At 47.4% G+C, this 26,154-nt stretch overlaps 1 protein-coding gene across 6 annotated transcripts in view; it reads left to right on the top strand.

The window, feature by feature from the left end:
* The window catches only part of carnmt1 (carnosine N-methyltransferase 1), a 1,199,612-nt gene that overhangs the window by 1,156,746 nt on the left and 16,712 nt on the right, over positions 1 to 26,154 (top strand). For 4 of the 6 annotated variants that reach the window (XM_085986166.1, XM_085986118.1, XM_085986138.1 and 1 more), the window contains one exon: positions 12,820 to 12,933. In XM_085986166.1, coding sequence (XP_085842292.1) covers positions 12,820 to 12,933 — 114 coding nt within the window. Of the gene's footprint in view, positions 1 to 12,819; positions 12,934 to 13,410; positions 13,477 to 26,154 lie in introns of all 6 variants that reach the window. The other 2 variants (XM_085986156.1, XM_085986146.1) reach the window with 2 other exon arrangements.

Here is a 26,154-nt window from a genome sequence, read left to right on the forward strand (position 1 = left end):
ATTCATGCAACAAAGATGTTGTTTTGAGATCACTATTTACCTTAAATCTTGGAGTATAACACCTTTCTGTATAACATGGGCCCTCTGGCACCCTAATTTCAGGAAAAATACCATATTTTAGAACCCCATGTATACATTCCTATTGTTTGAAATATTTAGTGTGAAAATTATATTCAAAGACTAATGGTATTGTATTTATTGAGCAAAAATATCTATCTATCTATCTATATATATATAAATCGGTACTTCTGTCATTCTGTCTATCTGTCTGTCTGTCATCGCGTGTGCGTTGCGGGTATGCACTCGAAAGTTACAGGGCGTACCTACGCGCGCGTTACCTCCAAAGAAAGCTTACGCTTCCGAGACGGTTTTAAGCGTATTTACGTTTCGGCCGGGCTAAAATTGCGCCCGCGGTATCCCAAAAACCTTCAACATTCCGCTCATTAGCATCTCATTATCCGCTCATTAGCGACAGAGTGACCTCGAGCTCGACCAATCGTACGCCGGGTTGCTGGCGTGTGCCGCCGGGCCAATCGGTGCGCGTGTGGCCGGGCTTTATCGTTCTGAACCGAGGTGAGTCGCCGCCATCTTGATTCCAAACTTTTCCTTTCTTTTTCCCGCTTTCTGCGTCTTAAAAAAAAAAACGTTGCTTTTAAAACACATATTGTTTTTAAAAAAAATGATTTAGAAAGTAATTAACTTATCTAATCTCATTAATTTTCCTACCTTTCCCCGTTTTTCCAGGTAGGCCTAGAAGCCTCGGCGTCTCCTCCGCACCCACGCCCGAGCTAGGCACCTCCCGGCCCCACTCGAAGACTGGAGGGCCGAGCCTCAGCCCAGCGCCGCTAGGGTGCGCGCGCAGCAGGAGCTGAGACGTCTCTCTCTGCCGGGGCTTGCTGAGCGTCCAGCGTTACCCTGGCAACCGGGCCCGCCGGACGTCTCGCACAGCCGCAATCGGCGGTCTTCACCTCGGGGGGAGGGGGGGGGCGGCCGCGACCCTCGGTGGGGGGGGGGGGGGGTGGCAGTGACCCTCGGGGGGGGGGGGGACGCACGCGCAGCAGGAGCAGCTGAGACGCAGCGTCTCTCTCTCTCTGGCTTGGTCAGCGTCACGGTTGCCCTGGCAACCGGGCCCGCCGGCCGAGAGAGACGCCGCGTCTCAGCTCCTGCTGCGCGCGCAATCGGCGGTCTTCACCTCGGGGGGGGGGGGGGGCGCCCCCCGCCCTCCCTCCCCCCCGCCCTCCATCCCCCCTCCCTGCCCTCCCTTCCTCCCCTCACCCCCGCCCTCCCTTCCCCACCCTCCCCCTCCCCCCGTCCTCCCTGCCCTCCCCCCGCCCTCCCTTCCCCTTCCCTGCCCTCCCTTCCCCCCTCCCTCCCTTCCTTCCCCCCTCCCTTCCTTCCCCCCTCCCCTCCCCCCACCCTCCCTTCCCCCCCTCTCCCTCCCCCCGCCCTCCCTTCCCCTCCCCCTCCCTCCCCCTGCCCTCCCTTCCCCCCTCCCTCCCTTCCTTCCCCCCTCCCTTCCTTCCCCCCCTCCCCTCCCCCCACCCTCCCTTCCCCCCCTCTCCCTCCCCCCGCCCTCCCTTCCCCTCCCCCTCCCTCCCTCCCCCTCCCCCTCCCTCCCTTCCCCTCCCCCTCCCCTCCCTCTCTTCCCCCCAGTCGCTCTTTCTTCCCCCCAGTCGCTCTCTTTCTTCCCCCCAGTCGCTCTCTTTCTTCCCCCCAGTCGCTCTCTTTCTTCCCCCCAGTCGCTCTCTTTCTTCCCCCCAGTCGCTCTCTTTCTTCCCCCCAGTCGCTCTCTTTCTTCCCCCCAGTCGCTCTCTTTCTTCCCCCCAGTCGCTCTCTTTCTTCCCCCCAGTCGCTCTCTTTCTTCCCCCCAGTCGCTCTCTTTCTTCCCCCCAGTCGCTCTCTTTCTTCCCCCAGTCGCTCTCTTTCTTCCCCCCAGTCGCTCTCTTTCTTCCCCCCAGTCGCTCTCTTTCTCCCCCCAGTCGCTCTCTTTCTTCCCCCAGTCGCTCTCTTTCTTCCCCAGTCGCTCTCTTTCTTCCCCCCAGTCGCTCTCTTTCTTCCCCCCCAGTCGCTCTCTTTCTTCCCCCCAGTCGCTCTCTTTCTTCCCCCCAGTCGCTCTCTTTCTTCCCCCCAGTCGCTCTCTTCTTCCCCCCAGTCGCTCTCTTTCTTCCCCCCAGTCGCTCTCTTTCTTCCCCCCAGTCGCTCTCTTTCTTCCCCCCAGTCGCTCTCTTTCTTCCCCCAGTCGCTCTCTTTCTTCCCCCCAGTCGCTCTCTTTCTTCCCCCAGTCGCTCTCTTTCTTCCCCCCAGTCGCTCTCTTTTCTTCCCCCAGTCGCTCTCTTTCTTCCCCCCCAGTCGCTCTCTTTCTTCCCCCCAGTCGCTCTCTTTCTTCCCCCCGTCGCTCTCATTTCTTCCCCCCAGTCGCTCTCTTTCTTCCCCCAGTCGCTCTCTTCTTCCCCCCAGTCGCTCTCTTCTTCCCCCCAGTCGCTCTCTCTCTTCCCCCCCAGTCGCTCTCTCTTCTTCCCCCCCAGTCGCTCTCTTTCTTCCCCCAGTCGCTCTCTTTCCTTCCCCCCAGTCGCTCTCTTTCTTCCCCCCAGTCGCTCTCTTTCTTCCCCCCAGTCGCTCTCTTTCTTCCCCCCGTCGCTCTCTTTCTTCCCCCAGTCGCTCTCTTCTCTTCCCCCCCCCAGTCGCTCTCTCTCTTCCCCCCAGTCGCTCTCTCTCTTCCCCCCAGTCGCTCTCTCTCTTCCCCCCAGTCGCTCTCTCTCTTCCCCCCAGTCGCTCTCTCTCTCTTCCCCCCAGTCGCTCTCTCTCTTCCCCCCGTCGCTCTCTCTCTTCCCCCAGTCGCTCTCTCTCTTCCCCCCAGTCGCTCTCTCTCTTCCCCCCAGTCGCTCTCTCTCTTCCCCCCAGTCGCTCTCTCTCTTCCCCCCCAGCGCTCTCTCTCTTCCCCCCAGTCGCTCTCTCTCTTCCCCCAGTCGCTCTCTTCTCTTCCCCCAGTCGCTCTCTCTCTTCCCCCCAGTCGCTCTCTCTCTTCCCCCCAGTCGCTCTCTTCTCTTCCCCCAGTCGCTCTCTCTCTTCCCCCCAGTCGCTCTCTCTCTTCCCCCAGTCGCTCTCTCTCTTCCCCCCAGTCGCTCTCTCTCTTCCCCCCAGTCGCTCTCTCTCTTTCCCCCCAGTCGCTCTCTCTCTTCCCCCCAGTCGCTCTCTCTCTTCCCCCCAGGTCGCTCTCTCTCTTCCCCCCAGTCGCTCTCTCTCTTCCCCCCAGTCGCACTCTCTCTTCCCCCCAGTCGCTCTCTCTCTTCCCCCACCAGTCGCTCTCTCTCTTCCCCCAGTCGCTCTCTCTCTTCCCCCCAGTCGCTCTCTCTCTTCCCCCAGTCGCTCTCTCTCTTCCCCCCAGTCGCTCTCTCTCTTCCCCCAGTCGCTCTCTCTCTTCCCCCCAGTCGCTCTCTCTCTTCCCCCCAGTCGCTCTCTCTCTTCCCCCCAGTCGCTCTCTCTCTTCCCCCCAGTCGCTCTCTCTCTTCCCCCCAGTCGCTCTCTCTCTTCCCCCCAGTCGCTCTCTCTCTCTTCCCCCCAGTCGCTCTCTCTCTTCCCCCAGTCGCTCTCTCTCTTCCCCCAGTCGCTCTCTCTCTTCCCCCCAGTCGCTCTCTCTCTTCCCCCCAGTCGCTCTCTCTCTTCCCCCCAGTCGCTCTCTCTCTTCCCCCCAGTCGCTCTCTCTCTTCCCCCCAGTCGCTCTCTCTCTTCCCCCCAGTCGCTCTCTCTCTTCCCCCCAGTCGCTCTCTCTCTTCCCCCAGTCGCTCTCTCTCTTACCCCCAGTCGCTCTCTCTCTTCCCCCCAGTCGCTCTCTCTCTTCCCCCCAGTCGCTCTCTCTCTTCCCCCCAGTCGCTCTCTCTCTTCCCCCCAGTCGCTCTCTCTCTTCCCCCCAGTCGCTCTCTCTCTTCCCCCCAGTCGCTCTCTCTCTTCCCCCCAGTCGCTCTCTCTCTTCCCCCCAGTCGCTCTCTCTCTTCCCCCCAGTCGCTCTCTCTCTTCCCCCCAGTCGCTCTCTCTCTTCCCCCCAGTCGCTCTCTCTCTTCCCCCCAGTCGCTCTCTCTCTTCCCCCCAGTCGCTCTCTCTCTTCCCCCCAGTCGCTCTCTCTCTTCCCCCCAGTCGCTCTCTCTCTTCCCCCCAGTCGCTCTCTCTCTTCCCCCCAGTCGCTCTCTCTCTTCCCCCCAGTCGCTCTCTCTCTTCCCCCCAGTCGCTCTCTCTCTTCCCCCCAGTCGCTCTCTCTCTTCCCCCCAGTCGCTCTCTCTCTTCCCCCCAGTCGCTCTCTCTCTTCCCCCCAGTCGCTCTCTCTCTTCCCCCCAGTCGCTCTCTCTCTTCCCCCAGTCGCTCTCTCTCTTCCCCCAGTCGCTCTCTCTCTTCCCCCCAGTCGCTCTCTCTCTTCCCCCCAGTCGCTCTCTCTCTTCCCCCCAGTCGCTCTCTCTCTTCCCCCCAGTCGCTCTCTCTCTTCCCCCCAGTCGCTCTCTCTCTTCCCCCCAGTCGCTCTCTCTCTTCCCCCCAGTCGCTCTCTCTCTTCCCCCCAGTCGCTCTCTCTCTTCCCCCCAGTCGCTCTCTCTCTTCCCCCCAGTCGCTCTCTCTCTTCCCCCCAGTCGCTCTCTCTCTTCCCCCCAGTCGCTCTCTCTCTTCCCCCCAGTCGCTCTCTCTCTTCCCCCCAGTCGCTCTCTCTCTTCCCCCCAGTCGCTCTCTCTCTTCCCCCCAGTCGCTCTCTCTCTTCCCCCCAGTCGCTCTCTCTCTTCCCCCCAGTCGCTCTCTCTCTTCCCCCCAGTCGCTCTCTCTCTTCCCCCCAGTCGCTCTCTCTCTTCCCCCCAGTCGCTCTCTCTCTTCCCCCCAGTCGCTCTCTCTCTTCCCCCCAGTCGCTCTCTCTCTTCCCCCCAGTCGCTCTCTCTCTTCCCCCCAGTCGCTCTCTCTCTTCCCCCCAGTCGCTCTCTCTCTTCCCCCCAGTCGCTCTCTCTCTTCCCCCCAGTCGCTCTCTCTCTTCCCCCCAGTCGCTCTCTCTCTTCCCCCCAGTCGCTCTCTCTCTTCCCCCCAGTCGCTCTCTCTCTTCCCCCCAGTCGCTCTCTCTCTTCCCCCCAGTCGCTCTCTCTCTTCCCCCCAGTCGCTCTCTCTCTTCCCCCCAGTCGCTCTCTCTCTTCCCCCCAGTCGCTCTCTCTCTTCCCCCCAGTCGCTCTCTCTCTTCCCCCCAGTCGCTCTCTCTCTTCCCCCCAGTCGCTCTCTCTCTTCCCCCCAGTCGCTCTCTCTCTTCCCCCCAGTCGCTCTCTCTCTTCCCCCCAGTCGCTCTCTCTCTTCCCCCCAGTCGCTCTCTCTCTTCCCCCCAGTCGCTCTCTCTCTTCCCCCCAGTCGCTCTCTCTCTTCCCCCCAGTCGCTCTCTCTCTTCCCCCCAGTCGCTCTCTCTCTTCCCCCCAGTCGCTCTCTCTCTTCCCCCCAGTCGCTCTCTCTCTTCCCCCCAGTCGCTCTCTCTCTTCCCCCCAGTCGCTCTCTCTCTTCCCCCCAGTCGCTCTCTCTCTTCCCCCCAGTCGCTCTCTCTCTTCCCCCCAGTCGCTCTCTCTCTTCCCCCCAGTCGCTCTCTCTCTTCCCCCCAGTCGCTCTCTCTCTTCCCCCCAGTCGCTCTCTCTCTTCCCCCCAGTCGCTCTCTCTCTTCCCCCCAGTCGCTCTCTCTCTTCCCCCCAGTCGCTCTCTCTCTTCCCCCCAGTCGCTCTCTCTCTTCCCCCCAGTCGCTCTCTCTCTTCCCCCCAGTCGCTCTCTCTCTTCCCCCCAGTCGCTCTCTCTCTTCCCCCCAGTCGCTCTCTCTCTTCCCCCCAGTCGCTCTCTCTCTTCCCCCCAGTCGCTCTCTCTCTTCCCCCCAGTCGCTCTCTCTCTTCCCCCCAGTCGCTCTCTCTCTTCCCCCCAGTCGCTCTCTCTCTTCCCCCCAGTCGCTCTCTCTCTTCCCCCCAGTCGCTCTCTCTCTTCCCCCCAGTCGCTCTCTCTCTTCCCCCCAGTCGCTCTCTCTCTTCCCCCCAGTCGCTCTCTCTCTTCCCCCCAGTCGCTCTCTCTCTTCCCCCCAGTCGCTCTCTCTCTTCCCCCCAGTCGCTCTCTCTCTTCCCCCCAGTCGCTCTCTCTCTTCCCCCCAGTCGCTCTCTCTCTTCCCCCCAGTCGCTCTCTCTCTTCCCCCCAGTCGCTCTCTCTCTTCCCCCCAGTCGCTCTCTCTCTTCCCCCCAGTCGCTCTCTCTCTTCCCCCCAGTCGCTCTCTCTCTTCCCCCCAGTCGCTCTCTCTCTTCCCCCCAGTCGCTCTCTCTCTTCCCCCCAGTCGCTCTCTCTCTTCCCCCCAGTCGCTCGCTCTCTTCCCCCCAGTCGCTCTCTCTCTTCCCCCCAGTCGCTCTCTCTCTTCCCCCCAGTCGCTCTCTCTCTTCCCCCCAGTCGCTCTCTCTCTTCCCCCCAGTCGCTCTCTCTCTTCCCCCCAGTCGCTCTCTCTCTTCCCCCCCAGTCGCTCTCTCTCTTCCCCCCAGTCGCTCTCTCTCTTCCCCCCAGTCGCTCTCTCTCTTCCCCCCCAGTCGCTCTCTCTCTTCCCCCCCAGTCGCTCTCTCTCTTCCCCCCCAGTCGCTCTCTCTCTTCCCCCCAGTCGCTCTCTCTCTTCCCCCCAGTCGCTCTCTCTCTTCCCCCCAGTCGCTCTCTCTCTTCCCCCCAGTCGCTCTCTCTCTTCCCCCCAGTCGCTCTCTCTCTTCCCCCCAGTCGCTCTCTCTCTTCCCCCCAGTCGCTCTCTCTCTTCCCCCCAGTCGCTCTCTCTCTTCCCCCCAGTCGCTCTCTCTCTCTTCCCCCCAGTCGCTCTCTCTCTCTTCCCCCCCAGTCGCTCTCTCTCTCTTCCCCCCCAGTCGCTCTCTCTCTCTTCCCCCCCAGTCGCTCTCTCTCTCTTCCCCCCCAGTCGCTCTCTCTCTTCCCCCCAGTCGCTCTCTCTCTTCCCCCCAGTCGCGCTCTCTCTCTCTTCCAACAACAACATGCCCTCGAAAAAGCCTCGGCACCGCCAGGCACTTCAGCTAGTTTAACATAAAAAGGATATGATCATCAGTGCCAGCAAAACACAATAGTAGAAAGTTTTATAGGACCATACAGCACAGAACCAGGCTATTTGGCCCATTGTGTTTATACTGGCTCTTTGCTAGAGCAATCCAAAACTACCCTCACTGCCCTGCTCTCTCCCCATAACTGTGTATCTTCCCCTGCTTCAACTATTTATCCATTTTCCTTAAAAGATGCAATGGTCACTATCTCAACCATTTCCTGTGGCAGTGCATTCTATGGTCCAACAATCCTCTGTGCAAAAATATTTCTCTGAAACCTTCTTCATAATCTTAATGAAAGTACTATCAAAGTAAACAAATAATTGACATATCAGTGTTCCTCTTTTGATGGTTTATGCTGCTGCTAAAGTTACTTGATTGCCATGAGTGAGACACATTAGATAATATCTCCTCTTTTATATCCGCTAAATTGCACTCATTTCACATGCTGGCACTGCAACTTCCTCTCAAATTCAAGAGCGCATACATATGGGTATGTTTTGGGTTGATCAAGCTTTGGCGTAGTAAAGCACCCAGAGTGTGTGGCAAGTATTAACTGGGAGAAAAGGCATTCTGTTTATCTACCAGGGCAAGTCAAACAGCTCGAGGAATGGGACTAGAGCAGGTATGCAGGTGCTGTGCAGTTTTATTACATGCCATGATGCACACTAGATTCTAAGGCAGTGTGTCATCTCCAGCGTACAAGAAGTTTAGAAATACTCATTGTTGAAAATGTCTATTTTGGTATTTGCTTTCTATCTGTATCTGTTTATGTATCCATTGTGTGTATAATTTAATAGTGTACTTTGGCACAGATCATTTCTATGGAAGCATTTTGTGCAAGAATAAATACTAGGGGCTGGATTTTCATTAAGCTGTTGGGAAGGAGGCGAGACTACAACTTTCAGGTTTTAGTCTCGCCTCCATCGACGTCCGGCCAATCGACGCGATTTTCCCTTGATTGACCTTGTTGAGCCCGCCCAGCGGGCTCAGGCCAATTAAGGGCCACCCAGCAACAGGTGACGTCACAGACTGAAATTTCATCTGTCAAGAGGTGTTGACAGATGAAATATCAGTGTTTCACAGCTGTTTGAAGCTGTCAAACACTGACAGTCTGACTTCTAACCTGAGTCCTTCTACGCAGACTCAGTTAGAACTGTCACCGGCACTGAAAGCTGAAGACTGTCACTTTTGACAGATTGCAGCCGTTCAGCTTTCAGTTCCGGCTGAGTGATGGGCTCCCGACGCCTAGAGGAAGAAAGGCTGTTAAGGTAAGTACAAGTAAGTAAAACTTCTTTACACACTTTAGACACACCAAACACAGTTACCTTTGCACTCATGCACCCATCACTCACCTGAACACCGACATCGCGACCCCTCCAAGTCTTCCAACCCGACGGCCCGCCTGCTCTAACCTGGCGTGGTTTGTAGCCGTCGGGAATTCCATACGACACCCCTCAAAATAGGGATTAGGCTAAAAACTGCCTGTTAACTAATCCCTTCCCGCCTTAGGTCGGCGGGTCCCAGTGCGGGGTGGGTACCCGCCTCCCTTGAAACTTACGTGGAGGCGGGTTTTGGGTGGGACGATGTCGGGACCCCCGAATTCGGGATTTTTGCCCCCCGCACGCCTGAAAGCCCACCTCACGGCACACTGAAAATCTGGCCCTAGGTCTCCTAATTTTGTATCATCTGCAAATTTGAACAGTACTAAAATAGGAGCCATGGTAAATAATTCTGAAGACTAAAGGAAGCTGCAAGGGGATATTGATCATATTGGTCAAATGGGGGGAAAAATTGGCACATGGAATTTAATGTTAGCAAATGAGATGATATATTTTGGTTAAAGAAAGTAATAATTCTAAGGCAAACTTTAATCTGTAATCTTTAAACTGTAATCTTTGGAATTCTCTTTGCCAGAGGGCTGTCGCTGTTCAGTCATTGAGTATATTCAAGACTGAGAGAGATTTTTGGGCACGAAGGGAATAAATGGATATGGCGATAGGACAGGAAAGTGGAATTGATGTAGATGATCAGCCATGATTTTATTGAATCAGGTTGCACCTCAACAGAGCTGGGACCAATGTCCTTGCAGGAAAGTTAATTGCTGCTACGAGGGCGGAATTAAATTAATTTGACGGGGATGGACACCAGGATGAAACATTAGGCTCTAATGTTTCAGAGAGCAGAAACAAGGTGCACAGAGGACTGGAGTAAAGAATAGTTCAGAAATAGGAGGGATCAGACAGCGGGCAAATACGAGGCAGTATAAGATGGGTTTGGAGTGCATGTGCGTAAATGCGCATAGCGTGGTAAATAATGTTGGTGAGCTGCAGGCACAGGTCACCACATGGAACTATGATATAGTGGCAATAACAGAGACCTGGCTAAAAGAAGGGGAGGATTGGGATCTTAATATTCTTGGCTACAAGGTATTCAGGAAAGATGGGGAAGGAAAGCTGGAGGGGGTGGCAGTATTGACAAAGAAAGTATTATAGCACTGGAGAGGGATGATGTAGTTGTTGGTCAAAGACATAAGAACATAACATAAGAAATAGGAGCAGGAATAGGCCATTTGGCCCCTCAAGCCTGCTCCGCCATTCAATAAGATCATGGCCACTTCCCTGCCCGCTCCCCATAACCCTTCACTCCCTTATCTTGTAAAAAATCTGTCTTATCTCCACCAAGGTGTGGTCTCACCAATACCCAGACAGAATCTATTTGATTAGAGTTAAGGAACAATAGAGGAGCGATTATGGTACTGAGTGTATACTATAGACCACCAAATAGTGGGAAGGAGATAGAGGAGCAAATCTGCTGGCAAGTTACTGGAAGATGCAAAAACTACATAGTGATAATGGGGAACTAAAATGATCCTAATATAGACTAGTATAGTAACAGTTTAAAGGGCAACGAGGGGGAGGAATTCTTGAAATGTGTACAAGAGAACTTTCTTGGTCAGTGTGTTTCCAGCCCAACAAGGAAGGAAGCAGTGCTGGATCTAGTTCTGGGGAATGAACTGGGGTAAGTGGAGCATGTTTCAGCGGGGGAGCATTTGGTGAACAGTGATCATAATATTAGGTTTAGAGTACTTACAGAAAAGGACAAGGAACAATCAAGCATAAAAATACTTAACTGGAGGAGGGCTAATTTCAGTGAGTTGAAAAGATATGTGGCCCAAGTGAATTGGAATCAAACATTCTTCAGCAAAATAGTAATTGAACAATGGGAGGCCATCAAAGAGGAGTTAGTTTGGGTACAGAATAGACACTTTACCACAAGGGGGAAAGGAAGGGCATCCAGGCTAGAGCTCCCTGGATGACAATATATAGAAAATAAAATGAGACAGAAAAAAGAGACTTATGACAAATGTAAGGTTCATAATACATTAGAGAACCAAGCTGAATATAGAAAGTACAGAGGAGATCTAAAAAACGGAATAAGAGGAGCAAAAAGAGAGTATGAGAATAGATTAGTGGCTAACATAAAAGGCATCCAAAAGTTTTTTTATAAACACATAAATAGTAAAAGGTAATCAATCAAAGAGTGGGGCCGATTAGGGACCAAAAAGGAAATGATATGTGGAAGGAGAAGAAATGGCTGAGGTACTAAATGAGTACTTTGCATCTGTCTTCACTAGAAAACAGTCTGCTGCCAATGTAGTAGTAGAGTAGGAGGTAGTAGCGATATTGGATAGGATAAAAATAGATAAAAAGGAAGTACTTAAAAGGTTGGCAGTCCTCAAAGTAGAAAAGTCACCCTATCCAGATGGGGTGCATTCTAGGTTACTGCGGGAAGTAAGGGTGGAAATTGTGGAGGCTCTGGCCACAAACTTCCAATCGTCTTTAGATATGGGGGTGATTCCAGAGGATTGCAAATGTTACACACCAGTTTTAAAAAAGGGGAGAGGGTAAACTCTGCAACTACAGGCCAGTTAGCCTAACATAGGAAGCAGGGGAACTTTTAGAGCCAGTAATCTGGGACAAAATGAATTGGCATTTGGAAAAGTATTGTTTAATAAATGAAAGTCAACACAGATTTGTTAAAAGCAATTGGTGTTTGACTAACTTGATTGAGTTCTTTGATGAAGTAACGGAGAGGTTTGATGATGGTAATGCGGTTGATGTGTATTTCAACTTTCAAATGGCGTTTGACAAAGAACCACATAATAGACTTGTTAGCAAAATTAAAGCCCATGGGGTTAAAGCGACAGTGGTAGCATGGATACAAAATTGTCTAAGGGACAGAAAGCAGAGAGTAGTTGTGAATGGTTGTTTTTCAGATTGGAGAGAAGTATACAGTTGTATTCCCCAGTGGTCAGTATTAGGACCATTGCTCTTTTTTGATATATATTAATTGCCTGGACTTGAGTATACAGGGCATAATTTAGAAGTTTGCAGATGACACAAAATTCAAAAATGTAGTAAACAATGAGGAGGGTAATAACAGACTTCAGGAGAACATAGACTGGTGAGATGGGCAGACACATGGCAGATGAAATTTAATGCAGATAAGTGTGAGGTGATACATTTTGATAGGAAGAATGAGGAGAGGCGATATGAACTAAATGGTACAGTTTTAAAGAGGGTGCAGGAACAGAGAGACCTGGGGGTGTATGGACAGGACAAGTTGAGAAGGCTGTTGAAAAAAGCACATGGGATCCTTGGCTTTATTAATAGAGGCATAGAGTACAAAAACAAGGAAGTTATGCTAAACCTTTATAAAACACTGGTTAGGCCTCAGCTGAAGTATTGTGTTCAATTCTGGGCACCACACTTTAGGAAGGATGTCAAGGCCTTAGAGAGGGTGCAGAGGAGATTTCCTCGAATGGTACCAGGGATGAGGGACTTCAGTTATGTGGAGAGACTGGAAAAACTGGTTTATTCTCCTTAGAGCAGAGAAGGTTAAGAGGAGATTTGATAGAGGTATTCAAAACCATGAATGGTTTTGATAGAGTAAATAAGGAGAAACAGTTTCCAGTGGTAGAAGGATCAGTAACCAGAGAACACAGATTGAAGGTGATTATCAAAAGAACCAGAGGCAGCATGAGGAAACATTTTTTTACAAAGCGAGTTGTTGTGATCTGAAAGGGTGGTGGAAACAGATTCAGTAGTAACTTTCAAAAGGGAATCGGATATATATTTGAAGGGAAAAATATATATGCAGGGCTATGGTGCAAGAGCAGGGGAGTGGGACTAATTGGATAGTTCTAATTGGATAAGAGCCGGCACAGGTTCAATGGGCTGACTGGCCTCCTTCAGTGCTGCATCATTTTATGATTCTATGTCAGAATTATGGGGGGAAAGTCTGGAAAAAAAATTGTGAAAATTGTTCTAGATGTATGGTGAATACTTTTGGAATAAGTATTAAGGAAATTAATGCAGAAATGATAAACTCATCCACAAAGTTACACATTTCACTGCCAATAGGGTACAGTCGTTGATATGAAAGGGAATCAGCAAATCTAGAAACTGGATATCCATGTGCACACAAAGTAAGTGGGAAAAGTAGCTTATGAATATTTGTCTAGGATAGTGATTAAGTGATTTAAAGTAGGTTATAAATGTAGGGATAGGAAGAAAAACAGCAAATGATGGGAAATATTTGGATATAATGTCCATAACTTTGATCAATTGTCTGGGTGCAGCTGAATCTAAATTTTATCGCCCTTATTTTCTTGCAGCAATTATTTTTAAGAGTGGTGGGAATATTTGCTTGAGTCTTCATATTAATGTAAAATTACTTCAGGTTTTTTTTTAATCAACAGATGCATGGGATTGTGTAGCAACGTGTTTCTTCATTGACACGGCACATAATGTTGTTGATTACATTGAAACAATATGGAAGATTCTGAAACTTGGAGGAATATGGATAAATCTTGGTGAGTACTCTCTGAATACCCTGTTAACATCCAGTATTGCTTGCTTTTCTGTAACCAGCTAAAATTATGTGCATCTGTGCAGTTTAAGCTTTTATAAATGGTGTACATATCGCAAGGTTTAAGAATGAAATGTTTTAGCACTTGAATCAGTCTCGGGAATTAATAAAGCCAGATTTGCAACATCATTACCTGTATTAGAACATTTCCATTTTTAAACCAAGTGTATAAATTAATGCTGCCAAATCAGTGACTATAGTTATTGAGGAAAACATCTCTTTGTATGTCTGTTCTGTTTTCTCCAGAAATAATGATCACAACTGCCTTGATTCCTTAAGGTATAGCCATAACAAAGTAAAATGTGAACATGATGGTATCTGCTTTTATAAATGTACTGCAACAATATTAAATGTAACAGAAGCACTAGTGGTATTTTAAATTCTGTTCCTCTGATGCTTTTCCACCTATTTCCTTATATAGACAACACAAATACTTCGTGCAAAGTGCAAAACCTGATAAAGAAAGCACCTTGAAGACTCTTTGTAGGTGACCATTATTCTGCAGATTGTGTTTTATTTTACCTTTAATTTTATATATAAACTAAGCAGATTAGAGAAGTGACATAAACCTGACTGTATATGATCAAGGTGAATGCTCATTTATGAAATTATTAATGCTTTGAGTGGCAGAATAGTGGTCAATACTGTATCTTGACCTCCTTAAAGGAAGTGGGGGATATGACAGTGGAGCAGCTTCTGGTTGCGATGAAGGTACTGTTAGTTCAAATGTTTTCATCAAAGTAATAATGAACCAAACTTGAAACAGCATAGGATTGGAGTGAAAGTATGTTGTGGAGATTTGTAAAATACATAAACAACCTAGAAAAGTGCACTATACAGTATTTAATTATCGACATTTAAAATTTATAAACATTTTGATACATTTTTCCCAACAGTTTATATTTTGTTCTCAAACTGTTCAGGGCTAGTACTAAATATTTTCAATTAACATTTTGTGCTGTTGGTTGCGTTAAGTATATGCAATTGTATCAAAGGTAGAAACATCACTTTTTTAGTGAACTGTAAGAAAACATTGGATGAAAAATGCCCTTGGCCCATCAAGCCTGTTTTTCCACAGACTACGTGCATCATGAAACTCTATCACACTTACTAAATTATCTGAGGGAAAGTTTTATGTAATTTTTCCCTTTAGCCTCTCCACTCCTTCAGATATCAATCTAACTTTATAACCTATGCTATTCATCATTGAACAATTGCTTTCCACGATCCCAGTAGCAGAGGAACCATTTTGTTCCATGGAGTATTTGATTGTCTCTGTCTATACTTATCCCAATCTACCCTTTTCTTAATCAGCTATTTGCCTATCTTTTTAAGTCATGAATACAACTTTTGCTGTGAGTCTGTTCCACATGTCCACTATGAGGAGGGAGAAATTTCCTTCCAATTCTAGTTTTGTTAATTTTGCTATCGAGTTCTGTGTTCTCACTCCAAGGTAAACGACCTGCTTACATCAATATTATCCTCATCTTTGAGCATTTTAAAGACCTGGGGCTGGACTTTGCGGGGGCGGGTTGGGTGGGAAAGTTTTTTTTCTCCCCTGAGGGTCGGGACCCTGCTGTCAACCCACCGCCACGCGCCTTTACCAAATGTCGGGTCTGTCAGGTCTGCTCAGCGCTAACATGCAGTGGCGAGGGAGGAAATTAAAATCATTAGTGGCTTGTTTACAGCCTCTTAACAATGGTTTTTTCCCAGCTTTTTAAATTGACCAGTCGCCCACCGATTTCCCGCTGTGCCTAGGCCTCGTCTGTGAAGCTGAGGTGGGAAGTCAGTGGCCATTGAATCAGCTGATGAGTTGACAGCTTCAAATGTCAAGTCAAAGCTCCCAGCTGATTGAGAAATGTTCCCTTAACCACTAGCTTCTTTAAACTGCATTTCCACTGCAGATTCAAAATGCTGCATGTCTTTACACAAGTCTCCATCCAGTCTGACCTCATTACCTCTCCTACCATTGACAGATCGCTTCTGTCATCTCTACTTCATCAGCATGGGTGCCCTTGAAACTGTCTCAACTTGGTCCTCAGAATCCCACCACGATCAACCCTAACACCAGCATCACCACGTACACCAGCAGCACCAACAACAACACCAACCTTCTCCGCAATCAACTGATGCTGCACAGGGCATCAGCACCCGAGCACAATGCTGCCCAGGAGACCAGGGATGGCCTCACCATGGCCAAATTTACTTCACTTGACGCTGTACACCCTGGCTGCCACATTATGCACCAGGTGGGCACCAACCCACACCAACACCATAAAGCATCCCTACAATGCCCAAGCCATTCCTTTCACACTCATCACCATTGTGGGGGGTACCGTTATATCTCACCATTCACTGCAGCTCACTAAGCCACTTCCAAAGGTACACACAAATCTGTTGAAAACGTAAAGTGTTGAAAATGAAGGTTTCAATGTTTGACACCACATTAACAAAAACTTGACATGGACATTGCATAAAACACCCAAGTGCCTACCCTTGTGTGTTGTTAGTTCTTATGATTGCACTAGGATGAGGGTGAGTGAGGGGTGGCTAGTGAGATCGGGATGTGATAATGTAGATAGAGAGGGATGGGTGGAGGTGTAAGGTCTGTTGGTATGAGTAAGGATGTGCAGGAGTAGGGTAGGGAAGGCAGCGTGATGGGGATGTGATGAGAGGCACAGCAGGATGATGTTGAGTGTGGCTTTGTACTAACGTTTTGTGATCTACTGAGATCATTGAAAGGTTTGTGGCACTACACCCAGGTCCTCCTGACCACATCCCTGCTTGTGACCTCCCCTGCAATGTGCAACTAGGCTGTGTTGATCTCCTGGGGAGGTCTCTTCTGCCCATGTGACTCCATAAGCATATGGAGGGAGTCATGGGAGAGCCTGGCTGCAGCCCTGCACCTCTGTGCAGTGCTTGTCAGTGTTTGCAGCACCTCAATGCTGTAGAACACTGACAGCACAAATGTCAAAAGAAGTTGGCCATGGTCTCTTTAAGGAAACCGACTGATGACGCGTCATCAAATGACGTCACCAGACCTGCTTCCTCTAATTGGCTGGCAAACGCGCTGGGCAGGCTTAACAAACCCAATCGGGGAAATCATTTCAGAGGCCGGGATGGAGCCAGCAGCGGGGCCGAGACCCGCCACAGACGTCGCCCTCCACGGACCCGCCGAAGTTCATAAAATCCAGCCCCTGGATCTTGTCTCCTTCCCATCTTATTTTCTCCAATGAATACAAATTAATTCTGTGACTGTGTTCATAACTTGTGGAATCCTAAGTATCTCATAATCCTGTTTCACTTTTTGAATCCTCTTCATTGCATCGGTCTTTTTGGAGATAGGGTACGCAGGATTCTAAATATTGTCTATAAACAATGAGTCAAATAGGGTTAAAATAGCTAGTTTCAACTTGTATGCAAATATTTCCAGATACATTCCTGCACTTGATTAGCTTTGTTACAGGAACAGTCTTGCCTAATTGTATACTTGTAGTATGTAGTCAGTTATCACACTCTTTGCAAATGGACACCTACTTGTGTTCAAGTTTCATGTTTCCTACTGTAAGGAAAGTGTTAATCAGACTGACTTGAAGTGTGCTAATGTAATACTGCTAATGATTTCTCTTTATATTGTAGTAATGTTAGCTTTTGCAGTTAAACAAAGATTGAAATCTGTATCATTGGAGAAATCGGGTAGCGAGCCTTAATTCTTCATTCTATGATACATCAACACAATGTGCATTTCTAGGTTACCAACTGTTAGAGGAGGGGTAAATGTGTGTGTTCTTACTGATAATTTACTCCTCAAATCAATAGGGTTCACAACATTGAATGTCAGATGTCACAGATTTATTAGGCATATGATAATTAAACATACACTTAACAGCAATACTAATGACAAGATCTTGCGAGTTTTAGCCGGAGAATTCAAACACATTACAGTTCTGAGTTCAGTATACAGGTTGATCAGAATTCTAAAGTACCTGTTCCAACACCCACTTCTTATACCTTTTTCTCACTCCTTCATAATTTGCATGTTTCATAGTTATATTACGTAGTTATCATTCAACACTGAATTTGATTATGTCTGTCCTTGTAAATACAGATCCGTCTTACGATGAGTAACATGGGGGCAAAACATCTCTGTTTTTAACTCCCTTTCCTTGACTCACACTCTCTAACATTCCAGCCTAGAGGCCGTGGTCTTTCTCAGGCAGGTGTTTATCTTAAGTAAGGCCTCAAAGTCTCCCCTCTATTGAATGAACAAAGGGAGCTTTTCTGCCTGTCCTGTGTCTGTGAACCCTTTCTTATCCTCCTATTAACTTTCTCATTAAATAGGTGGTTGCGGCCTTAGAATTGCTGTATACTCTATTTTAAGATGTTACAATATAAGAATCATACTTTCTTACTTAAGAAAGGCTAAAAGCTAGCAGTACTACAATATAAAGAGAAATCTTTAGCAGTATTACATTAGCACACTTCAGGTCAATCTGATTAACCCTTTTCTTACACTGTACCAATGTACCTTACTTTGCATGTATGCCATTAATCCCATTTGCCATTTCCTAACTTGTAAACTAATTTGCCATTTCCTAACTCATGCTTAATTGGTCCAGATCCTTTTGAATTATATGAATCTTCCCTTAAACTAGCTATCATAGGTCACTGAATTGCCATAATCGTTCATCAAATTTATACTACACAGCTCAAGAAAAAACTATTTAAATTTTACATGTTATATTTGTATTCCTTTGGAAATATCATTTGGCACCAATGTTTAGTCATCATACATTTGGCCAGGTTATTGAAATATTGAATTAGTCATGCATCTGTTTCATTTGTTAGCCACTGCTTGAAAAGCTATACTTCAGAGCCCCAATGGTGATACAGCTTATGCTTCTAAACTATCCAAACTATATAGTTTAAAATCTCAGTTATGCGGTTATGATCATAGAGTCATAACGACACAGAAGGAGGCCATTCGGCCCATCGAGCCCGTGCAGGCTCTCTGTAGAGCAATCCAGTCAGTCCCATTCCCCGCTCTATCCCCCTAGCCCATAAAGTTTATTTCCCTCAAGTACCTATCCAGTCTCCCCTTGAAAACATTGAGTGTCTCTGCTTCCACCACTTCAGTCGGCAGCGAGTTCCAGGTCCTCACCACTCGCTGCGTTAAAAAGTTTTTCCTCACATCCCCCCTGTATCTCTTGGCCAAAACCTTAAATCTGTGTCCCCTAGTTGTGTTCCCTAGTCCTTGCACCATCAACTAGTGGGAACAGCCTTTCCCTGTCTAGCCTATCCAAACCCATCATAATCTTGTATACCTCTATCAAATCACCCTTCAACCTCCTTTGCTCAAATGAAAACAAATCCAGCTTCTCCAATAGCAAACTACTGCGGATGCTGGAAATCCGAAATAACAACAGAAAACGCTGGAAAAACTCAGCAGGCCAGGCAGCATCCGTGGAGAGAGAAACAGAGTTAACGTTTCAGGTCGAAGACCTTTCGTCAGAACTGGGAAAAAGCAGGAAATGGAAAGCAAGTTTAGGGGCTGAGAAAAGGGGAGGGGACCTTTTCCACTTCTACCGATATTTTGTCAGCATCCACCTCCTTAGTAAACACTGATACAAAGTACTCATTGAGTATTCTAGCCTTGCCCTGCGCCTCTAAGCATATAACACCTTCTTTGTCCCTAGTTTTGTTTCCCTCAATGAAATGAAGATGAAATAATCCTTGATGAAAACTACATTTTTGTCAGCAAAGACAACATTTTGAACTAAGTTTCTTATGAAGACTATAGTTATAACCCAAATAGAAATTTGAAAGAAAGAGGAAGACTAAAACTAAAATTATTTCTAGGTCTGAAACGGCACAAGCCAAAGGTTCACAACTTTTGAAGCAGATACGGAAACAGACTAATAAAATCTTAGTTTCCAGTTAAGCACCATTTTATTATTTCTGAACATTTGTTGTAACCTGGTGATTAGGAGAAGTAAAACAGTAATTATGGCATTTTTTTAAATGTAAAGTTAAAAATGAAAAATTACCGACGATGAGAACATATGGGCAGTTAAAGCATTTTTTTCCTGACTAAAACTAAACTATAACTATATTTGGGAGGAAAAAATTATACTAAAAGTAGGTGCTAGGTTTTTATCTTCACTCCTGGTGCTGTGTGTTTTAGGTCAAAAAGTGCACTTTGGAATTCAGGTAACATCGTTTTGCAGCCATTAAAATGAATTGACTGTCAGGGGAGGTTAGGAGCCTGAATTCCCAACATGCACATAAAGCTTCGCACCAGAAGTGCTAAAGGTGTGAGTTTACCCATCCTTTTAGTCTTGTCTTTAGTCCTAAGGGTAACTTTCTGAAGACTCTATTTACAATAAGACTAAAATTTCAAATAAAGTACCAAAACTAAAACTGAGATTTCGAGGACTAAATCAACATTGGTTGTGAAATCATTACTATAGATTTGCTACATTTTTCTCCAGAGAAAAATAAAAGTCTCTACCTCTTGCTTTATTTTCTTGCTTTTCTTTCCTTTGTTTTCCTGTCATTGGCTCTCTTCACTTGCAAACTTGAAAATCAGGGTCATTTTATTTAAAGTGATTATTTTCATGGTGTTCTGAGTCCCACTCCACATAAAGACCATCTGGGGAGCCTGAAGACCGTTTTGATACCACACATGTGCATCTGACATTTTCCTCGGTTCCCTGTGGAGAAGGTCAGGAGATCGGATGGAGGGAGGAGGAGGAGAGAGGATCGGGGGGGGGAGGCGGTGGAGGGAGAGGGGAGGCGGGGGAAGTGGGGAGGGAGGAGACGGGGGAAGTGAGGAGGGAGTAGGCGGCAGGAGGGAAGGTGAGGAGGTCTGTAACCTTTCATCAGAACTGGAAAATGTTACAGATGTAACAGGTTTTAAGCAAGCTAAGAGGGTGGAGGGGGAGCGGAGGAGAAAGAACAAATGGGAAGGTCTGTGATAGGGTGGAAGGCAGGAGTGATTAAATGACAAAAGGGAAGATAGTGCAAGGCAAAATGGGGTGGTGTAATGGGACAATTAAAGAAACAAAAGATGGATCTGGAGGAGTTGTAAATGGCAACAGCAGAATCTTTCCTAGCCCCTGCTATACGAAAAAAATGGGAGCAGTGGTTATGATCTGAAATTGTTGAACCGGATGTTGAGTCCAGAAGGCTGTAAAGTACCTCATCGAAGGATAAGGTGCTGTTCCTCGAGCTTTCGTTTAGCTTCATTGGAACAGTGTAGGAGGCCGAAGTCAGAGTGCGTGTCAGTAGTGCAGGAAATGGGATGGACACGGTGGAGGGGAATCCTCGGTTGAGGAAAATGGAAGGCATATTGGAAGCACTGCCTTGGAAGGTGGCATCATCAGAACAGATGCAACGGAGATGGAATAACTGGGAGAATGGAATAGCATCATTACAGGAAGTGTAGTCAAGATAATGTGAGTCAGTGAGCTTACAGTAGATATTGGTTGACAGCCTATTCCCAGAAATAGAGAAGTCGAGGAAGAGAAGAGTCGAAGATGGACCATGTGAAGGTGAAGGAGGGGTGGAAATTTGAAGCAAAGTAGACGAGAGTAGGAAGCGACACAGATACGGTCATCAATGTACCGGAAAAAGAGATGAGGGAGGGGACCCGAGTAGGACTGAAACAAGGAATGTTCCACATATCCCACGAAAAGGCAGGCATAGCTAGGACCCATGCTGGTTCCCATAGTGGCACCTTTTATTTGGAGGAAGTGAAAAGAGTCAAAAGAGAGTTGTTCACTCTAAGAACAAGTTCAGCCAGGTGGAGGAGGGTTGTGGTAGATGGGGACTTGTTGGGCCTCCGTTCAAGGAAGAAGGTCGTCCTGGTGGAGGATGGAGGTGTAGAGGGAAAGGACGTCCATGGTGAAAAGGAGACGGTTAGAGCCAGGAAACTGGAAACTGTTAAAGTGGCGGAGGGCATCAGAAGAGTTGGTGGATGTAGGACAGAAGGAACTGGACAAGGGGTGATAAAATAGAGTTGAAATAGGAAGGAAAAAGTTCCGTGGGGCAAGATCAGGCTGAAATGATGGATCGACCAGGGCAGTCCTGTTTGTGGATCTTGGGAAGGAGATGGAAGTGGGCTGTGCGGGGTTAAGAACATAACATAAGAAATAGGAGCAGGAGTAGGCCAATCGGCCCCTCGAGCCTGCTCCACCATTCAATAAGATCATGGCTGATCTGATCCTAACCTCAAATCTTCTATCACTGTGCATCCACCCGAACCCATGTGATCTCCCGGGAGAGGCGAAAAACCAGATAAAGACCCAATGGCCAATTTGGGAGAAAAAAATCTGGGAAATTCCTCTCCGACCCATCTAGGCGATCGAAATTCTTCCAGATCACTCTGTCCCTATATTTTCTACAGTACTTACCTTCTGTAAAGGCGATCTCCACCCCAGCCAGGAACAGGAATAAAACCATCTCCTGAAATCTAACACAGAATTAGAACACAGTAGGAGCAGAACCAGGCTACACGGCCCCTGGGCCCACTCCACTACCCACAGGGCCATGACCATTCCGAACCTAGACTCATGTCCAATTTCCTGCCCGCTCCCCGTAACCCTTAATTCCCTTTACTTCTAGGAAACTATCTATTTCTGTTTTAAATTTATTTAATGATGTAGCTTCCACAGCTTTCTGGGGCAGCAAATTCCACAAACCTACCACCCTCTGAGTGAAGAAGTTTCTCCTCATCTCAGTTTTGAAAGAGCAGCCCCTTATTTTAAGATTATGCCCCCTAGTTCTAGTTTCACCCATCATTGGGAACATCCTCACCGCATCCACCCGATCAAGCCCCTTCACAATCTTATATGTTTCAATAAGATTGCCTCTCATTCTTCTGAACTCCAATGAGTAGAGTCCCAATCTACTCAACCTCTCCTCATATGACCACCCCCTCATCCCCGGGATTAACCGAGTGAACCTTCTTTGTACTGACTCGAGAGCAAGTATGTCTTTTCTTAAGTATGGACACCAAAACTGTCTGCAGTCTTCCAGGTGCGGTCTCACCAATACCTTGTACAACTGCAGCAATACCTCCCTGTTTTTATATTCCATCCCCCTAGCAATAAAAGCCAACATTCCATTGGCCTTCTTGATCACTTGCTGCACCTGCATACTAACTTTTTGAGTTTCGTGCACCAGGACCCCCAGATCCCTTTGTACTACAGTACTTTCCAGTTTCTTGCCATTAAGATAATAACTTGCTCTATGATTTTTCCTGCCAAAGTGCATAACCTCACACTTTCCAGCATTGTATTCCATCTGCCAAATCTCTGCCCACTTACTTAGCCCGTCTATGTCCCTTTGCAGGTTTTTTATGTCCTCCTCACTCACTACTTTCCGTCCCATCTTTGTATCATCTGCAAACTTTGATATGTTACACTCGGTCCCCTCCTCCAAATCGTTAATATAGATTGTAAAGAGTTGAGGACCCAGCACTGACCCCTGCGGAACACCACTAGTTACTGGTTGCCAATCTGAGAACGAACCATTTATCCCAACTCTCTGCTTTCTGTTAGATAGCCAATCCTCCACCCACGCCAGAATATTACCCCCAATCCCGTGATTTTTTATCTTGAGCAATAATCTTTTGTGTGGCACCTTGTCAAATGCCTTTTGGAAGTCTAAATACACTACGTCCACTGGTTCCCCTTTATCCACCCTGTATGTTACTTCCTCAAAAAACTCCAGCAAATTTGTCAAACATGACTTCCCCTTCATGAAACCATGCTGAGTTTGTCCTATTAAATTATGTTTATCCAAATGTCCCGTTACTGTCTCCTTAATAATGGACTCTAACATTTTACCAACCACAGATGTTAGGCTAACAGGTCTATAGTTTCCAGCCTTCTGCCTACTACCCTTTTTAAATAAGGGTGTTACATTAGCAGTTTTCCAATCTGCCGGGACTTTTGCTGAGTCCAGTGAGTTTTGGAAAATTATTACCAATGCATCCACAATCCCTACCGCTACTTCCCTCAAGACCCTAGGATGCAAGCCATCAGGTCCAGGGGATTTATCCGCCTTGAGTCCCATTATTTTACCAAGTACCACTTCCTTAGTGATTTTAATCGTATTTAGTTCCTCCCCCCCCCCTAGAACCCCCTGTTTGTCCAGTGTTGGGATATTCTTAGTGTCCTCTACTATAAAGACTGATACAAAATAATTGTTCAGTGTTTTTGCCATCTCCATGTTTCCCACCATTAATTTCCCAGTCTCATCCTCTAAGGGACCAACATTTACTTTAGCCACCCTTTTTCTTTTTATATAACTATAGATAGAAACTTTTACTGTCTGTTTTTATATTTTTTGCTAATTTACTTTCATAATCTACCTTCCCTTTCTTAATCAATCTTTTAGTTATTTTTTGCTGTCTTTTAAAGACTTCCCAATCTTCCATCCTCCCACTAGATTTGGCTACCTTATATGCCCTTGTTTTTAGTTGGATACTATCCTTAATTACTTTACTTAGCCACGGATGGCTATCTTTTCTCTTACACCCTTTTTTCCTCAGTGGAATATATTTTTTTTGGAAGTTGTAAAATAACTCCTTAAATGTACACCACTGATCATGTACCGTCTTACCCTTTAATCTATTTTCCCAGTCTACTCTAATCAATTCCGCTCTCATACCTTCATAGTCTCCTTTATTCAAGCTCAGCACGCTTGTTTGAGATCCAACCTTCTCACCCTTTACTTGAATATGGAACTCAACCATGTTATGGTCACTCATTCCAAGGGGATCCTTTACTAGGACATTTTTAATTAATCCTGTCTCATTACACAGGACCAAATCTAAGGTTGCTTGCCCCCTGGTCGTTCAGTTACATACTGCTCAAGAAACCCATCCCTAATACACTCAATGAACTCATCCTCAAGGCTGCTCTGCCCAATTTGATTTGTCCAGTTAATATGATAATTAAAATCCCCCATAATTATAGCTGTTCCCTTATTACAAGCCTCAACTATTTCCTGATTAATACTCCGTCCAACAGAGTTGCAACTGTTCGGAGGCCTATAGACTACACCCACTAGTGTTTTTTTCCCCTTATTATTCCTTATCTCCACCCAAACTGTTTCACTATCCTGCTCCTTTGACCCAATATCATTTCTCTGTATTATAGTGATTCCTTCCTTTATTAACATAGCCACCCCACCTCCTCTCCCTTCCTGCCTGTCCTTCCTGATTGTTAAATAACCTGGTATGTTTAATTCCCAGTCATGGTCACCCTGCAGCCATGTTTCTGTAATGGCCACAAGATCATCATACCCATATGTCGTTATTTGTGCCGTTAACTCATTCATTTTGTTACGAATGCTACGTGCATTCAGATAAAGAACTTTCAAATATGTTTTGTAATACTTAGTTCCTGTTTTTTCCCTTTTTAGTACTTTACTTTTTGCTCCATACCTTCTGTCCCTTCCTGACGCATTCTGTTTTTTAATTCCCCCACTGCTACCTAAGTCTATGACCTTCTCTGTCATTTCTATTATTTGCTCTCTAGAAACCTCCCCCCCACTAATTAGTTTAATGCCCTCTCTACAGCCCTAGTTATATGATTCGCCAGGACTCTAGTCCCAGCACTGGCCAAGTGGATTCCGTCCCAACGGAACAGCTCCCTCCTGTCCCAGTATTGGTGCCAGTGTCCCAAGAAGCAAAACCCATTTCTCCCACACCAGTCTTTGAGCCACGCATTTAACTCTTTAATTTTATTTATCCTAGCCATATTCGCTCGTGGCTCAGGTAATAACCCAGAGATTATTACCCTTGAGGTTCTGTTTTTTAATTTGACCCCTAGCTGCTCATACTCCTTTAACAGAACCGTCTTCCTTGTCCTATCTACGTCGTTTGTACCAACATGGACCACGACAACTGGATCCTCCCCCCTCCCACTCCAAGTTTCTTTCCAGCCCAGAAGAGATGTCCTTAACCCTCGCACCAGGCAGGCAACACAGCCTTCGGGACTCCCGCTCTTGACTGCAGAGAACCCTATCTATCCCCTTAATGATACTATCCCCTACCACTACAACATTTCTTTTTACTCCCTCCACTTGAACGGCCCCCTGTACCACGGTGCTGTGGCCAGGTTGCTCATCCTCCCTGCAGTCCCCGCTCCCGCCCTCACAGGGAGTAAGAACCTCGATCCTGCTGGACAAGAACAAGGGCTGCGTCTCCTTCAACACTACATCCTGGATCCCTGTACCTTCCTCACTCGTAGTCACACCGCCCTGTCCCTGACCACGGACTACATCTGCAGTAATTAACTTCATAGGTGTGACCATCTCCTGAAACATAGAGTCCAGGAACTTCTCCCCCTCCCTGATGTGTCGCAGTGTCTGAAGCTCGGTCTCAAGCTCCATAACATGGAACTTGAGTTCCTCTAGCAGCAAACACTTGTCGCAGATGTAATCACTGTGAGCCTCAATGGGGACCACCGGCTCCCACATCTCGCAACAGTAACACATCACCTGCTCCATTCTATGTAATTAATTAAATGTCTTATTATTAGTTATGAAGACCCTGCCTGGATATAGATGATAATGTCACACCACTATTCAAAGGACTTACGAACTTAAAGGTATAAAAGGGAAGAGAAGGAAGAAAACCAACCAACCAGCTGATCACCAACCTCCTCCCTGAATACTGTCTGTTGGGCCTGTTTGGTTGACTCGTCTCGCTGCTCCGCCTCCGCAGTGTTGTCCAAGCCTGGGAGTGGGGAACAAAACAGAGCAAAAAACACACCCTCACCTCCCACTTATCCGAACTCTCCCACTTAGCAAAACTCCAGCACCACTCAATGCACAAGGCACTCCGTGCACTGCACTAGCCCCTCCCCTTTTATACCCGGATTCTACTTCCGGTTTAAACTGCCCAAGAGTTTAAAAAACCCTTAAAAAATTAAACTTACTTCAAATAATTGACTTAACACACTAAAATTCACAAAATACACTTAAATGATTTTTCTCCCACTTAGCAAAACTCCAGCACCACTCAATGCACAAGGTTAGGGAACTATGAGGTTGGAGGCCGTGGGGGAAGATCTCCAGAGGAGATGAAGTCAGTAACAGTCTTGAAAACGATGGCTTAATTGTTCGGTGAGGTAATGGTCCAAGGAGAGGT

The sequence above is a fragment of the Somniosus microcephalus genome, chromosome 1, assembly GCF_052327205.1.
Source record: "Somniosus microcephalus isolate GS21.2 chromosome 1, FLI_Smic_1.0, whole genome shotgun sequence".
Taxonomy (NCBI): Eukaryota; Metazoa; Chordata; class Chondrichthyes; order Squaliformes; family Somniosidae; genus Somniosus; species Somniosus microcephalus.